Source organism: Ascaphus truei, chromosome 1 (assembly GCF_040206685.1).
Source record: "Ascaphus truei isolate aAscTru1 chromosome 1, aAscTru1.hap1, whole genome shotgun sequence".
NCBI lineage: Eukaryota > Metazoa > Chordata > Amphibia > Anura > Ascaphidae > Ascaphus > Ascaphus truei.
Window position 1 is genome coordinate 125415313 of NC_134483.1, and position 17895 is coordinate 125433207.

General features: G+C 38.8%; 1 protein-coding gene across 4 annotated transcripts in view; it reads right to left on the reverse strand.

Moving 5' to 3' along the window:
* Positions 1 to 17895, reverse strand: part of ZNF462 (zinc finger protein 462) — a 74597-nt gene that overhangs the window by 25261 nt on the left and 31441 nt on the right. For 2 of the 4 annotated variants that reach the window (XM_075594402.1, XM_075594411.1), the window contains exons 2-7: positions 14001 to 14252; positions 8372 to 13716; positions 7191 to 7361; positions 3872 to 4152; positions 2664 to 2782; positions 1867 to 2058 (exon numbers count right to left, since the gene is read on the reverse strand). In XM_075594402.1, coding sequence (XP_075450517.1) covers positions 1867 to 2058; positions 2664 to 2782; positions 3872 to 4152; positions 7191 to 7361; positions 8372 to 13716; positions 14001 to 14220 — 6328 coding nt within the window. In that variant the 5' untranslated portion in view covers positions 14221 to 14252. Of the gene's footprint in view, positions 1 to 1866; positions 2059 to 2663; positions 2783 to 3871; positions 4153 to 7190; positions 7362 to 8371; positions 13717 to 14000; positions 14253 to 15708; positions 16159 to 16507; positions 16698 to 17895 lie in introns of those variants that run through there. The other 2 variants (XM_075594421.1, XM_075594430.1) reach the window with 2 other exon arrangements.

Consider the following 17895-nt stretch of genomic DNA (forward strand, 5'->3'; position numbering starts at 1 on the left):
GCTCTACATCTTGTCTCCTGAAATCAGAAGCACATCCAACTTTGTTTTGTAAAATAGCTGAATATGACATGCCTGAGCCTGCTTGGCAGGAAGTAGCACATTACTTTCTTCCCAGTAAAACTAGTCTTGCGCAAGTATAGAAACAGTCTTCCTGTTCTTTCCAATACAAGACATGGTTTCACCAATCTTTTCAGCAAAGATATGAATTGAGTGGATATTTCCATGCTTTTATGCAAAGGTGTAATTTCCCTATGGATACCCTTTTTGTTTTTTTAACTGATAAAAGTTTTGTAGCAACGATTGCAATCTAAAAATTGGTACTTAACAATGCCACTAGGTGAGAAGGGAACCCCTTTTTACATTTCTTAGGGCAGTATCCAGAGTAGGACGTCAGACACTGATATTTATTATCCACAAAATTTCACTAGCCTACATGTTTTCTGGCAACAGCAACATTCCTCAAGAAAATAGCTTATTAATGACTTCAGAAAGGTTGCAGTCACAAACGGAACTTCAGCTATTGAAGCGAATCAAAGTTTGTAGAGTCCGACATCTTATTCTTTTTGTAGTAACTCAACACTTTCCATGTCATTTATCCTCTTCGAGAGGACATATCTAGCAGTGATTAGCTTTTCTGGATATTAATATTCTTACATATAGTTTCAATATCAGCTAGCTTAAAAGTTTATTTACAAACAACAAGATGTCGCTGTAATGCATGTATGGCTTAAAACTACTGAGCTCCATAACTTTCACACAACACAGTATTTCAGCAACCACCTTTGAGTGATGATTACATTTAGTTTTGTCCTCTCTCAAATGACTCCAGCGGTTATGTACTGTACCAAACCTTTTTTTTTTTTTTTTTTTTTGTAAATTTAGTATTATTTTTTGTGACAAATCTTGTGCAGTTTTTGAAGCTAAAATGCAGCTTGGCAACTAACATTAGGGCTCTGTCAAAAGCCTACGGACTTAAGATCTGGAGACAGTCTAGTTATAGGAGATACTTGAAAGTAACACTGCATACTGCCCACCAAAATATATTTAACTCATTTTAATCATGTGTTGTATACTTAAGTTCTCTCTGCAGATGCATATTCCCAATTTTCTTTACGTTTTCCACAATACCCTTAGAAAGTAGAACTCCATATTGTCACCATTCAGAAATATTAAAACAAGTACTACCTGAACCGATTGAAGACTGAATAGCATATTTACTGCCAATTAGGGTTGAACATCAGAATAATTTACTTAAGAAATTACTTTGGTAGCACCTGCAGACTATCACATTTGCACAATACATAAAATCGAGTAAAACCAAGTTCTGCATGTTCATTTCATGAAGGAATCATACTAACAGAAAACATCTACCTACGTCAATGAGAACTCACAAAAAAAAGCTTTAGTAATGCGCGTAGCCCCAAAGGAGTTGTATCATAACATAGTATAGAGAAATTAACTCAAATATTATATTCTGAAGTACTGAATGCCAGTTCCAATTTTATTTATACGATTCGGTAATGAGGAATGAGTTACCCTCATAACATTGTTAAAATTATACATACACACCTATACCTATACAATAGTCGCATCCGTTCTGTGGAAAACAAAATGCTTTTATTTGTGCGAGCTTTGGAGATACACATATATAATTTTTTTAATATATTTTTGATCTATAATGGCACTAGTCCAGTCACCTAAAGGAGGGATTTTTTTTAAATTGTATATATCAGGTACAAGTAACTTAATTAATGCTTATACTATTGATCCCACGCCAAGAACATGGACTTTCCAAGACACAGGAAAAGCCATGACAAACTGCATTTTAGTGGAAGCTCCAGTCCCTTGCAATGAATCGGATCTTACCGTCTATGCCATCATAGTCTTTCTCGTTTTTCCCAATCCGTGAGGTATGCTTGGTACGTGAGGTTGTCTGAGGCATGGTGCGTAATTTGGGCAGCGTCAGTGTTTTCCCGTGAACTTTGAAAGAGTGATCCTTCAGCTGGCTGATTGTCATTGTTGAAAAAGAGCAAAATGCACATTTGTACGCATGTTCTCCTGCAAAGAGAAGCAACGTAATTATAACTGAACTTCACTTTAAAAAAAAATGTATTGTATGTTTTCAACTTATATAAAATTCCTATCTTTAATTTCAGCAAAACATATACTGTAGATAGGATGACTACACATTTTTCATAATGTATAGATTTTTTATTTATTTTTAAATTTGAATAGCTGGAATTATAGATATTGAAGACAAAACTAATTGTATTTATATTCGAGATCAAATATAATAATTGCTGTTATATCATTGAGTGCAGGCTCATGTTGCCCAACAAATCAAAATGTAATTTTATTCAGTGGATGAAGTGTCTTAGAAAAAGTAGTGAAACTACCAGTTAATAAAAATAAGGTGCACAGAAAGAGCTTTCTTAAAGATTTGGAAAATAATTTAGGCTGTTAAAACACTGAGCCTTCATAAAATACATTGGCAAGTTTGCAAATTGAAAAGGTGCTCCACATCACTTAGTACCTCAACTGCCAACAAATGGTTTTATTCCCTTTTGTTGGCCGTGAAAAGTTGATTGTCACTACGTGCACTTAAAACCTCCTCTTCCCTCCATCAGTACCCTGGAAACATCACCCACTGTACGGTAACTCACCACCATGAGCTTTCACATTATGAGTTTTCAGACGGCTATTGTAGGACGACTTGAAAGGGCAAAGTTTGCATCTGAATGGCTTATGATGCCCATGATGAGTCTGCATGTGGCGATCCAAACTAAATAAAAAACAAACAAAACAAACACATGAAAACAACTTAACACATGATCATTACTTTACAATTATCCCATTCCTGTAGAAATAAAAAAATTTTTTAATGCATAATGGTAAGCAGAAGCAGATCAAAATCTTACAATTGTATTACTCTATCGGTACTATTAAAGCAGCAAACCCAGAATATTGGAACAAGTGGGGTTTCTCCACTGCTGAACCTTGTTATTTTTAGTGCCGGGAGCCCCGTTTACCTGAGATATTTACTGTGGTAGTTGCCTGTGCTCCTTTTGGAGAATTCAACAAGGCCACCCCTGTCGACCAATTGGAAGCAGCAACCAATGACATTGCGTCTCACTGTTGATCTACAGGTTCCGGAAGATCTGAACAGCCGTATTGTTTTCTCTGAAGGGAGCCCGGCACCTGCAACCATAACTAATTATTTCAGGAACCAGGAGGTGCCCCGCCATTGCAAATAGAAAGAAATAAAAATCCCAGGAGGGTTTGCTGCTTAACATATAACGTGCAAAGTAAGATCTGTGAAATGCCGATATGATGTTATTTTTGTCTTTATTTGACAGTGACTTTTTCAGCAAGATTGTTTTTATATTTTAATGATTCAGTATGTGCCTAGAAATATACTAGCAGCGGGAGCCAAGCACACCAAAAAAGGAGTAAAAGATGGGATTAATGCAAAGAGATCATTTAATGACTATAAAAGTCAAGAGTATCCAACGTTTCGGTGCTGTGCACCTTCATCAGAAGTGATCCCTGATGAAGGTGGATGGAACCGAAACGTTGGATACTCTCGACTTTAATAGTAATTAAATTATCTCTTTGCATTAATCCCATTTTTTACTCCTTTTTTGGTGTGCTTAGCCCCCTCTGCTTGCTATGCTGCTCCTTGACTAGGATTTTTTGCCTTTAGCACCCATCCTCTTCAGCTTGTGTTTTCACCCAGTTCCCGGGATTTAGGGGCATCCCAAGTTGTTTTTTCCTGATCCCTTTTTCTATTTTACATTACCTAGAAGTATACTACAAGCATTAGGAATGCCACTCCTCATTTTTGGGGAAGAATAACACAACAAAAACATACTTGTGAATGAAGGCAGAAACAAAAGAGCAGTACTGGCAGCTGTACTTGTCTTGAGTAAACATCGCCAGTGCCAAGTGGCTCCTCTCATGGGAACGCAGACCTTGCATGGACATTAAAACACGATCACACTGGGTACAGGGGTAGCCTCCAGGCCTTAAATCTTCCTCCAAGTTCAAATCTCTTGTTTCTCCGCCAGAAACTCCCTCTCCCGTGGGTGTATTATCATCACCAAATTTTTCTACGGCTTTATTCACATTTGGATCTGTGATCTCTTCTTTCTCCTGATTGAAAAAAAAAAATTAAAGTATAAAAAGAGACATAGATCCACATTTACCAAGGAGTGCTACTCCATAACGTACCTTCCATGCTGGAAGATAGGTTAAGACCCTATTGATGTGGTGTGGCACCATACAGCACATTTTGAGTATACCATTTACGAAGCCACGTTGGAAGGGGTCTTAAGGAGTAGCAGTGCTGAATGAATAAGGCCCAATGTCTCCAACAACCTACAATCTAGTCAGATGATCAAATCCCTTCAGTGCTGCAGGGGTCAGAATGCAGTTTAATGAGTAGCTGGTTCTTCTGATACTGAAATAGTTATGTCAATGGGGGTTGTGTATCAAACTCAGGAACAGTACAGCTAGACAAACATTAGGCTTCTCTTGGCAATAATTTTATAGCCTTGATGATAATACTCAATATATTCAAGCTCACAGCAAAAATGTACCTCATTAAGAGACCTGATGATGAAAGCTTGTACTACTTAAAAATTATTTTGTTATAACATTTGTTTATCAACACCATCCTTTTGCTGACAGCTACTGTTATACTGGTCAAAAAGCACCCTCCAGTTTAATGTAATATTATACATGTAATGTTTCTTATTATGTATATACTTTGTTTCCCAGAATTTGTATAACAATTGAAAGGATTGAAAAAGAGTATAATAAATCAGAAAAGGGCTCTGCAGAAACATTTTGCTTATCTGACAATAAAGATGTGTTTATAAATCCCTGGTTGAACCATAACAGGCTGTGGTCACCAAGTTCACTTTGCTAATTTGACTTATCCAAGATACTCTTTAATTTGTATTACCGTATTGAATTCAGAGCTGAATCAAGGTCACCTTCACCTATACATGCATTTACTATTTCATGCAACCACTAACTCTCAATTTATTTAAAAAGTTTAAATAAAAACAGAACCGCAAAAAAACCAAAAAAAAATCAAAACAAAACATTAAGCTGTGTGTACTACTAATGGTTATGCAGAAAATGGGATTTGCAAGATAGAATTCCTGTAAATACTATATAAAGCAGTGTCTGCACATATAATAAAAATATAGCATGTAGATTAGATATACATGAGGAGAAGGAGTGGCTCAGTGAGTAAAGACACTGACTGGCACAGAGTTTGAAGCAGGGGAACTGGTTCAATTCCCAGTGTCGGCTCCTTGTGACCTTGGGCAAGTCACTTTATCTGCCTGTGCCTCAGGCACCAAAAACATAGATTGTGAGCTCCACGGGGCAGGTACCTGTGCCTGCAAAATGTCTCTGAAAAGCGCTGCGTAAAACTAGTTATTATAGAACATGCTATTATATATATTTAAAGCATTATTCACAAAGGCTTAGTATTCATTACATTGGACTCCTCCCTCTTTCTCCTCATAAATGTGGTTACTAAATCCTGCCGTTTCTTCCTACTCAATCGTAGAGAGATACACCCCCTTCCTCTGTTGCTGGACTACTGAAACAGTATTTCATGCCCTTGTTCTGTCCCACACGGATAACTGCAGCATTCTTTTTTCTGGCCTCTTTGCCTCACACCCAATTTCCTTACAATAAATTAAAAGTGCTGCTGATAGAATTCTCTCCTGCTCTTTTATTCTGGTATCTGCATCAACCTGAAATCACTATTTTGGCTTCCTATTAATTTCTCCGTCAACTAAAAAATTCTCCTCCTTTCGTTTAAGACTCTACACTCATCTGTGCCTTCATGTATCTCAACGCTGATCTCTCGTTACACCCCTACTCACTTCTTACACTCGACCGAAGGATGTCTAATCTTTGCTCCTTCTACCTCTACAGCCTTCTCAAGTCTTTTCACTCAACTCTCCCTCCTTATGGAACTCTTTTCCCCTCAATATTCGTCAAGAACTTTCTCTTTCCATTTTTAAATCCCAGTTGACAACCCACCTTTAAAAAGAAGCAGCTTATTTGCAACCACACTACTGACTCAAGATGTACTTGACCTCACTGATTTTCACTTCTAATTAATAATAATAATAATAATAATAGCATGTTCTTGTATAGCGCTGCTAGTTGTACGTAGCGCTTTACAGAGACATTTTGCAGGCTGACGTCCCTGCCCCGTGGAGCTTACAATCTATGTTTTTGGCGCCTGAGGCACAGGGAGATAAAGTGACTTACCCAAGGTCACAAGGAGCCGACACCGGGAATTGAACCAGGCTCCCCTGCTTCAAACTCTCAGCGCCAGTCACTTTACTCACCGAGCCGCTCCTTCTCCTTTTACTCCTACTGCATCTGTAAATCTCCCAATATGCTTGGGCCGGGGTCTCTCTTTGCCTTAGGTTATATCACCTGACCCCCATGGTTTATACTTTATTTCCCCTGTATTGTAATTGTGTTAAGCACTGCATAAATTGTTGGTGCTATAAAAATAAATTATATATGCACACAGCAAAAATAATTAAATTACCTGCAATAGGCTTAATGCAGGTTTGTGAATAAACCTACAAGATCATTTTAGAGCTGCTGTAAGCTGTAATGATCAGTGTTCGACAAATCCATTAAAATACAGGCCCGTGGCGACTGGATTTGACCCCGTGGCGACCTCCTCATGGCCGACCCCAAGCAGGGCAGGATTGGGAGCGGGACTAGGTGGCGAGTAGATTTTTTGGTCCGGCGAGTAGATTTTTGGGTGATTTGTCAACCACTGGTAATGATGATACATAGAGTATGCATCAGAAAGTACATTCTTTATAATATTCAAAAAGTAGATATGTTCTGGTATTGTAGTACCCCCCCACGCCCCCAAGAAAGTCAGTCAGACATCAAGATGAAATAAGCTGCTAAATGACATTTGTTCAATAGGAGAGGTTTACAATTAATTTGTACCATATTGAACAAATTATGCCAGGCTATCAAATACAGTAATGTATTATGCAACAGAGTTGCTGTATATACATACTTATAACAGACTCTTTAGGATTTGATTACACTTAATACATTGCTATGTTCGATATAATAGTGTCCTGTTGCTAATTTCATAACTATGTCATTGAGGAGAGCGCTTTTACCTTTACGTCAGAATGAATTGAAGTGACTTTTCCATACTGGACATGTTTGCGAAGATGATTACAGATGGCTCGAAGCGTTGGATGAACTTCCACACAAAATTTACATTTGTAACCCACCACTTCCTTTTCCTTCAAATGCTTATGTACTTCTTGACTGCTTGCAGTTTGTACCTAAGGATAGAAAAATACAAGTTAGATATACACACGAACGTTTAAGTATAACAATATACACATACACCATACAAGTTTCTTGTTATAGTTAAGTAGCTAGGGTATGGAATAAGTCTTGTTGTACTGTTTTCGTATCAAAATGACCGAGAACAGCAGTAAAAAAAAAAAAATTCCCAAGGTAAAAATAATCATCATCTGGAATAATGATCATCGACTACATCCGTGAAAAGCAAGTGTAGTCCAAATACAGGTTTGCCTTTACCGATTTGCGCACTAAGAGGAAAATTGCCCGGGGCAAATACAGAAGATTGTGGGTGCATTAACGTTTTAATATTGCCTTCCTCTGGATCAAAATATTTACAGTACACATATAAAGATGTGTCGCCTAAATTTAACATAGGTTTAACTGGATGAGCATATGTTTTTTTTCCACTTCATCTACTATGTAACTATGTATTACCTAGCTTCAGGTCTTGTGATTTTCTAATGTAGGACCAGCAGGTTTGGTAGTTAAGGCAGTGAATTAATGCTTTTAATTAATTTAAACTTCTTTAAACCATGGAGACTTGCAATAGGAACTGAACTAAATCTATGGTTACAAATATGGATAAAGCCCGAATATAAAGTAGCGTGCTCAAACTTAATAAAAGTGTTATTTATTTGCAATACTTTTTCTACCGCATCTAAAATCTGGACTTCATTTTTCAATCTACAACACAAGGGCTGCCAAGTGTGCACTATGATCTTTTCACACTAAACTTTGCACGTACATTTCCAACCTCTACGACAATTAAAGGGTTCAGAGAAAAACAACACTGTACTTCTTAAAAGTCTACCGTTAGTCATTCATTTATTTTCTAGCTAATCTGTCACTTCCTTGCTTAAAATACTGGTGGCGACAGCTCCAGAAAAAGAAAAGGGCATGGGGTATATTTATTTCGGCAAAAAGGCAGCATTAAGCTAGTATACATGATATCATTAAGAGGACGAGTAAAGTAACAGATCCTTACCTTGTCCTGTTTACTTTCTGCAAGGACACACTCGTTTTTGTGCTTGCTCAAAAGCTGCTTCCTTCTCTCTTGACGTTTGGAGCGTTTCTGGAAGTCCTCATTGTGAACGTTCAAATGGGAGGTCAGCTCAGGTACACTGTTCAACTTGCTACCACAATGCTTGCACTGGTAAGTGGTGGTATATGAGCGGGTGCCAGTCGTACCTAATATGGAGAAGTCCCTCTTTATGTCCTTACTGTGGTGGTCTGTATAATGCATGCATAAAAGATCAGCGGTGCTAAAGGAGAGTTTGAAACATTTTATGCATCTGAAGGGAAGCCACTCTGTTTCCTGGGGCTCTGGCTCTACAACTGGAGGCTCAGGTTCAGGTTTTTCCTCCGTAGCACTTTGGGATTCAGTTTCCTCAGCATATACAGCTGTAAAGTAACCGCCAAGCTTGCTAGCATATTGTTTCTTAGGAAATACTCCAGGATGGCGTTTCATGTAATGGGACACAATGCCTTTTTTGCTGAATGATTGGAAAGAACAGAGAGAACATTTTTTCTTTTCCACCGCTTTCTTTAACTCTTCACTTAATTCAGGAGAATCATCTTTCGGTGGGGTAGGAATAATGACTTTGCTCGGCTTGTCAGTAACTACTCTAGATGCTGCTAAACAATGGGTGTAGTAAGCATCTATGTCGTGTCGCTTTTGATAGTGAGCAGCAAGGCCTTTGCGAATTGAATTGGTATATGAACACAGTGCACACTTGAACAAATTGTTTGTGCCTTCTGGCTGTGCTCGGACATTGTTATGTTTGATGCGGTAATGCCTGGCTATCCCTTTCCTGGTGGAGCAGAAGTACTTACATAACTGGCATCTAAACACTGTGTGTGAGGCCAGGTGGTTACCTGGGCAATCAGAAGTTTCAATAACTTCACCAGCTTCTTTAGCAACAACTGTTTGAGATAGCGGTTCATGTGGAAGAGAGTCTAGCACTACAGAAAGAACATCCTTTGGAGAAGACTGTGAGAGCATGCTAGGCTCAGGTTGATCATGGTATTTATCATAGTGAATTTTTAATTTTTCAAGTGTGCCATGCGTGTAGGGGCATATTTTGCACCTGTATGCACCATATCCTTGCTTAAAAATACGATTATTTTCTTCAACCTCATTCTGAGGTATTTCAGTAGGTTGTTCCACATCATGCACAAAATCCTCAGCAGTGACTTTTATTGTAGGATGTCGCTTTTGATAGTGGGTAAGGACACCATGGATTCGTGTGTTGATGTAAGGACAGTGTCTGCATTTATATACAGCACCTGGATTAATGTCTACGTCCTGTGCAAAATCTGCTGCTTTAACTTTCATACCAGGATGCTTTTTGCCATAATGGGTGAGAAGGCCATGTAAATTGTTATATTCAGATTGACAAACTGTGCACTGATATGGCGAGGCAGATATTGCAGGATTTCCAATGGGCAACTGTAAAACCTTTTCTTGGAATAAACCTGAATCATCACTAGTCTCCACTTGTGGCTCTGCATTTGTTGCAAACTTTTGAATAGAGTTACCCTTTGAAGATCCAGCCTCTTCTGAATTTGCCTTGTCTGTAGCATCTTTTTCCTTAATGATCTCTAGTAGTACAGATTCATCACCTTTTAGCGCCCAGGGGTGAAAAGCCTGATAGTGGTTGGTAATTTCCCAAATAGAAGGTGCTTCAAAAGTACAGTCCCTGCACTTATAGGATTTTGTTTCTGAGGTTTCTTCTGAAGGGGAAGTATCTGGACCTGCACATAACTTAGTTGCCATATAGGTATAATCTACATAATGCTCAGGATGCCTCCTTTGGTAATGTTCAAGCAAACCACTGGGCTCTGGATGAGAATAAATACACCACTCACAGTGATAACCAGCCACTATAAATCCATCTAAAAAGGCCCATTGCAGTATTGAAGTGACTGTGGCCTTCAAACAAGAATGATCTTTTTTCATGTGCTTTCTTAGAGCATAAACATAAGGGGTTGAATATGAACACTGTCTACATCTCAGACTTCTAAGCTTTGTTTTGCCGTGTTCAGCAGTAGAAGTTGGGGATTGCATGTTAATGGCAGGCTTATTTTGCCCTTGCTCACAGAGGCTCCTGATTGCAGCCGTGTGTTGTCTAATAACATCTGCATTTACTTTAAAATCCCTGTGTTTCTTTTGATAATGGATGAGAACTCCTTTAACCGTCTGGTTCCCATAATCACAGTGTTGGCAAAAGAACATCTCATTCTCCTGGCGTTGTGCACCACTCTTTTTCGCATTCTGCACAGGAACTGGTTTTACTGGTGTGCTCTGTGGAGTATCTACATTTCTCATCGATGCTGCAGTTGGAGGTGCTTGCCGAATATACTTTGCAGTGACTTTTATTTCAGGATGTCTTTTTTGATAATGAACCAACACACCCACAACTGAGCGATTGCTATACGAACAATGCTTGCAAAAGTAGAGTTCAGCACTAATGTCAGCTGGTGAGGTCACACTGGAAGTTGTTGGTGTTATGGAAGAGCCTCCATCAAATGATAGCTGTGAGAGAGCAGTAGCAGTGTCTACAGAGACAACACGCATGGTTTTCTGAATCCTGAAATAAGAAGCCTTTTCATCAGCATGCTTCTTCTGATAGTGAACTAGAACAGAATGCATGTTTGGACTTGCAAATGCACATAACTCACAGTCATAAACCACCACATTATTAACAGAAGAACTTTTTTGATTCTCACTTTCTGGAGCAAATGTTGTTGTGGCATTTTTGTTAAATGCTGCGGATGCGCTAGTCCCATGGCTTGCTGGTGTGGATGTTGCCATACTTTTGGGGGCAGAATTCAAAATTTCTCGTAACGTTTGGGATTCAGAAGCTAAGTCTTCTTGTCGTTCAACAACATAGCTTGAAAAGATCATTGCATTATTGATTTTAACGGTTGGGTGCATTCTTTGGTAATGTGGCATCAGACTTCGAACATTTGGGCTTGTGTAAGAACAAAAGCGGCATCTATATATCAAGTCCGATTGGTCGAAATTAAGAACGTTCATTGCTTCTGGATGATGTTCTCCATAATGCTGCTGTAAATCCTCAAAGTTATTGTAGTCAATATAGCATTCAAGACATCTGTACACTGCACTGTGATCATTGGGATCCAAGATATACCTAAAACTGAATTTAATATATGGATGCATTCGCTGATAGTGCGTGCTAACACTTCTGGCTGATTTGTTGCTAAAATCACAGTGCTTACAATAGTATAGCCTTCCAGATTCTTCACTATACTCTGAAATTTCATTATTTTGGTCATTCTCACTATACATGTTCGACTGGTTGCACGAAATAGAAGCACTTAAGTCTTGCTCTTTGAGACCCACAGATTGGTAGTAGTAATCATCGTCGTCATCCGATAAAGTCAACTCAATTTCTGCCCCATTGGTTGCTGTATAATTGTGCTGTATGTTCCTGAAATTCAAACTTTTTTGGGAGACACAGGCATCTCTATTCCAGATCTGTTGGGCTTCATATAGATCTCCTGTATCCATCATCTGGTCTGACGGTTCTTCCTCTTTGTCCAGTTCCACTTCTATCTCCACTTCGTTCTCGTCTTCCTCATCGTCCTCCACATTAATGATTGAATCCTCCTGTTGTTTGCTTTGGTTAATTTTGCTCTGCAGGTTGCTTGCAATCTCGTCAATTCTAGTTCTCTTTTTCACAGGTGACAGGTCTAAAGGAAAATCATTAGTGCTCTTTCGAGATGTCTTCGCTACAAAATTATTTTTGGAAGATAATCCCAGTATGGAAGTTTGACTCTTCCTTACAGTACCAGAAGTATTAGAATCTGGTTCACTGTCTTGCGTCTGCCGTACCACGCTATTATTTTTTGGCATATTATCACAAAATGAATGCTTGTGTTGCTGATGAACACGTAGACCTTTTAGAGTAGTTGTTGAGTAGTTGCACATTGTACATTTGTATGGGTTCTGATGAGGAGACTCTGCCATAACTCCTGACTTTCTGCCATTTACATTGTTACCCTCATATGATTCATTTAAAGATGATGGCATGCTTTCGTTCATGATACTAACAGTATCCCACTCAGGTGATGTGCCAATATGACACTGTTTGTGTGCGCCAAGTTTTAAAGGACTTTTGCAAGAAAAGGGACATTCATCACACTTGTATACAGCAGTCTTTCCAGACAAATGAATGTTTTCAATATGACGAGAAATGCTGCGCCGGTGCATGGTGAGAAAAGGGCAAAAAGGACACTGAAATCTGTTCATATACCTTCTAAAAGGAATTCCCTTAGTTTCCAGTAATTTGTTGCTCTCTGATCCCAATAATGGTTCTCCAGACATTCCTGAACCGTGATGATCAATTGGGCTTAGACCATTTTCACTATCCATTTCATTAAACTCTTCATCAGAACTGGAATCATTTAGGATGCTATTATTATCCATGTCAGCAGTAGAATTGGACTTGTCAGGAATTGCGTAAGGGTGTCTGTCTGCCAAATTCATAATGCCAGAGTTTGAAGATGGTTTGGGCTTTATTGGAATATATGACATAGGTGAAAATTTGGACGTACCTCCTCTTGGAAGTGCATTACTAATATTGCCCCTATAATTTGAAATATTAGCATTGGGAATATCACGTGCTGCTATATTTAAAGGCATAAAGCTGGCACTAGAGCTGGATCCCTGTGAACTTGTATTCTGTAGATCAGGTAAATTGACTCCATCTTGTCTTAAGCTTGATAGTATCTTGACCATGCCACGATGCTTTTTCATCATATGGTCACACCAACGCTCCCGTCGAGGTGTCTGATAGGTACACCATTCACAACAAAAGTTCCCCCTGGATTTTGTTAGTGGTTTCACCATTGATTCGAGAATACTACGTTCCACTACTTCTGCTGGTAATTCTTTACACGCGTCTTGCATTGGTATGGAAAGAGATGTAGGCTGGCAGATTGCAGGTGTTGAAGTTTCTTTCAGGTTACTCTTGTGATACATTTTCTGGTGCTTAATTATTCTTGCTCTTCTGGGTGACTTGTAAGTGCAAAACTGACAAGAGAAAACTTTGCCAAATCCATCATGCATCATGATGTTATAGTTTAAAGTTCCAGGTGTTGGAGCCCCTGCTTGATTTCCCCCACCTTGCCCATGAACCTTTTTAGTATGTTCCACAAGAAGGTTCTTAGATCGAAAGTAGCGAACACAAAATTTGCACTGGAAAAATTTATTGGTTGGCTTTGAATTGCCTGCAACAGAATGCCCATAAAAACCTGGGTTATGGCCATAATAAGATCCACTTGCAATCTGAGGAGCATTGTGTCCTAAAAAAAGAAAAGAAAAACTAAAAATCAGAACAATATAAAACCAACAAGACATTAATTTTCCTGAATAACTGAAAAATATGAACTCCGTAGAGAAATGTTTACATTTGTTTTTGAGACATGCTATTTATTTTTAAATTAAGTTAAATAAACCCTTCTTCCGGATAGAAAACAATACTTGTTTGGCTGATCTCACGTGTATTGTCCAATCATCTATAAAATAAGAACCTCACATATTTATCTGGGGGGGGGGGGGGAAATAAAATATAAAACATTCCACCTACCAGGAGTTTCTTCTGCAGACACAAATTCATCCTTAACTGAAGAAAACGCCCCATCTGACTGATTGCTGGAATGCATACCCCCAGATCTAGGCTGACTACTACCTTCTTCAGTAACATCTGTGGGCTGCAAAAAAGCAGTGTGAACATCCTGAATGTGAGCTTTTAAGTCATCGTAGGACTGAGCTCGAAAATCACAGCCATCACACTGAAGAACCTCCATGGTCTTAGGTTATGTTTTTACATTAGGGAATTCTGAAACATAGAAAGAAAATAAGTTTGTGTTAAATGTGCAGTTATTTTAATGAACAATCTGAAGATTTACTCAACTGTTTAGAAACGGTTACGTGACATGACTTTCAAAATTTCAGTAGGGTTATCAGTAGTCACAATGTGGATCCAAAGGCTACAAGTGGTCTTGACAACAAGACGATTGTCATGATGCACTTCTACAGGTATGTTATCAGATTAACCAGAATAAGATTCTGTTTTGTATCCCAGGACTTACTTCAAGAGACAATTAAACATTTACCTCTGAACTATAATCATTATGTACAGTACTTGAAGTTAACGTTTACATGATAAAAAGTAAGGTAATGAGTGCTTATATAGAGGAAAAGCGTCTGTCAGTTCTAGAGTTAAAACAAGAAAACAATTTTTAAGACAGCATTTCCGTTCACTTCCATTTGTGCGGAATACATGATTACAATTGGAAAACAATTTGGCTAAATGTAGTACAAGTATAAAAACCATATTAGCAATGCTCACTGATTAATTTTTATCTATCTATATATCTATCCTATTGTACGTGAACACTTTTTGTTTTGGTTACTAGACCAAAATACTGTAGTATTAAGAGAAAAAAAACAGAAAAAACACAATTAACCATGTTGATGGGTGACTCACTCAACACAAAGACCATTTTACTTCGTCATAACTTCACAAATAACAACCAATTTGTTCCCTTGGTTGATCTATCTAGACCTGGAAAAACAATGTTTTATTTCGTCTGAGAATAAGGGATTGAGTTTTGTGAGATGCTGCTCTATACCATTTGAGCCTGTGACAGAAAGCAAAAGTATTAACTTTACAGTTCTCCAACTTTGCTACTGTTTTCCCCAGTGAGAGCTACCGTTCCATTATCACACCATGGATCAGTTCTGGGGGAAACAAGTCTTCATTTTCGCTATTTTGAACACCCTCACAAGCCCCCTTATGAATTGTAGACGCTATTGGGAAAGTGTACTAAGAATTATTAAAAGTTTGCCAAGTAGCATGAATAAGTGTTTTATAACCAAGCATTATGTTTTTGTGAGGGGTTCAAGGATTTATGGCTTAAGACCCACAACTGTATCTAGTATGGCTTTTCTAGGCTAGAAAAAAAAGTCTGTTACATTTAATATTTTTTATATCACACTTGCTAAACCAACTGGTATTTTTTACACGTACCCTCTAATATGATCTCTCCCCGGATACAATACATTAAAGTACATTTTTAAGACAAGTAGATTGGGTACAAGATTGTGCTGTCTACTCCATGCATTGACTTGGTACTTCAGTACTGAGAGTCAGTATAAAAAGAATAGAAAAAGGTTATTGCATCATGCATTTATACAAAGGAATGATCCTCCTTTCAGCCTGCTACAATAAACCTCTGGTAAAAAAAAAAAAAGAAAAAAAAAAGACTGAACATTCAGACAATCATATTTACCTAAGCTACAGCTTATCTTTTTTTCCCCATCAACCGTGAGCTATGCACTAGATACTTTTAAACCAAGCTGCAGTAATGAAGATACTTCAAGCTCTTATTTCAGAGCACAAGCCTGGATTGTGTAGAAGAGGTTGCTATCTGCTGTGTGGATCAAATTACAGCAGCAACTGAAGCCACTCCCCATGTCTCTTCAGCACAGTCCATTACATCTGAAAGCAAATTTTTCCATGGTGCAGATGACTCCTACATTTCAAGCACTTCACAGAAAAGCAGATCATCCAGTTTTTTTCCTCTGCCCATCCCCCAAGCTTAGTCCTTTCATCTCAGCCAAACAAGCCACAGCTCTGCTGGATGTATTTTTTTTATTTTAATCAGACATTCAAGAGATAGGAGCTCCTGCATCATAGAAGCTTTAAGACTCACTATGCAGTCCTAGTCCTCTGAGCTTTAGAAGCAGCCATTTTAACTCAGAAAATACAGCCACTAGCTTCTACTCTATGCACAACATGGCCTCAAATGATCTTAGCTTTACCTAAAGTAGAGTGACTGCAGACATATCAAACACTGATGTACCTTTTCTGCTACTTATTAAAGGGCATATGATGCATTTCTTTTTTAATCACACATTTAACCATAGCAATGTGTCACCGAGGCAGAACATTTTCACCTCACAAATGGATTTTGTGGTCATGTCCCCTCCCCCTCTTTTCTATTCAAACATTGATAGCTTCCCTTTAGCTGAAAACATAGAAACATGTTACATGCTCCAACTTTAAAAAAAAATATTACTCGATTTAACCTGAAACAGGAAAAAGATATCCTATCCAAAATCCTTCTGCTCTCTTGGGAGTTGTCCTGCAGAGAAGACAAACCATCCGACTCTGCTTTGCCAGATTCCAAAGTCTAATGACCTTTGTTAATCACCAGCCAGTCTGTCTGCATCAGCAAACCCTGCCAACAGACACACCCTTCAACACAAAGACCTCGACTATCCTTTTATAAAAGAGGTTCTCTGAAAGCTCCAATGTACAGCAGTGGAGGAAAATAACATTATCTTTAAACAAAACAGTTTTTACCCTTTGGTGAAAGAAGACAAACGTAATTTCTGGAATGTTAAACCTTTGCAGCACAGATCTGTTGAGGTGCTACAAACGTAAGGCTTTTAGTTAATCGTAATTATTTTTTTTTCTGGATCTACTTATACTTGAAATGATATCTGAAATGCTAGGTGTAAAGCCCTTCTAACCAACTTCCATGGAGACTAAAATGTTATGGATTTAGTGGGTACGGTCCCAAATAATTATATGAACATATTAAACCTTTAAAGCTGCAGTTTTGCATAGGTTTCTGTGTAAGAGAATGTGAAAGCAACCACATTTGTTGTGCTTTTTACACACACACACACACACACACACACACACACACACACACACACGTTCGTTCTGACAGGGTATGTAATACTTTTACGATTTTCAGGAACAACTAACTGAAAAACATTAACATTTAGGGCCTCAGGCACAAGGAAGTAAAGTGACTTAACAGCCAATGGGTGTTTCAACCCATGTGCTACTGGGTTTCAAATTGATTTCTCAACACTCAAACTATGCTCATGGCTCTGAGGCAGAATGTGGTCATAGGCTCCTGCTCTCCTCTCTCTCTGCTGTTACCAAACCCTTCCTATTCCCCCCTCGCTTGCTTTTCCCTCCTTTGAGGCTCACACTGTCCAGATCTTCTCCCATCTCCCTGTCCACGTGGCGGTCATCTATCGTCCACCTACCTCTACTCACCCCTTCTGCCTTCCTCTCTTACTTTGAATCCTGGCTCTCTTTCTCTCCTCAGACTCCCCTGTTCTTCTCCTTGGGGACATCAATTGCCACACTGATGACCCCTCTCTCCCTTGGGCTTCCCGCTTTCTCTCTCTAACCTCTTCTTTTGGCCTTCAACAGTGGACTGCAGCCAGCACCCACAAGGATAGCCACTACCTAGATCTGGTTTTAACAAAAAACCTCTCTCAGATTTCTCCATTTCCCCTTTTCTCTCTCTGACCATCACCTCATCTCATTCTCTCTCTCTCGCTTCTCCACCTCGGTTCTGCAGAAACCTGCGCTCTATTAACCTACCAGCCTTTGAGTCCACCTTACGCTCCTTCCTCTCCTCTTTCAGTTCTGCTACAGACCCAGACAACTT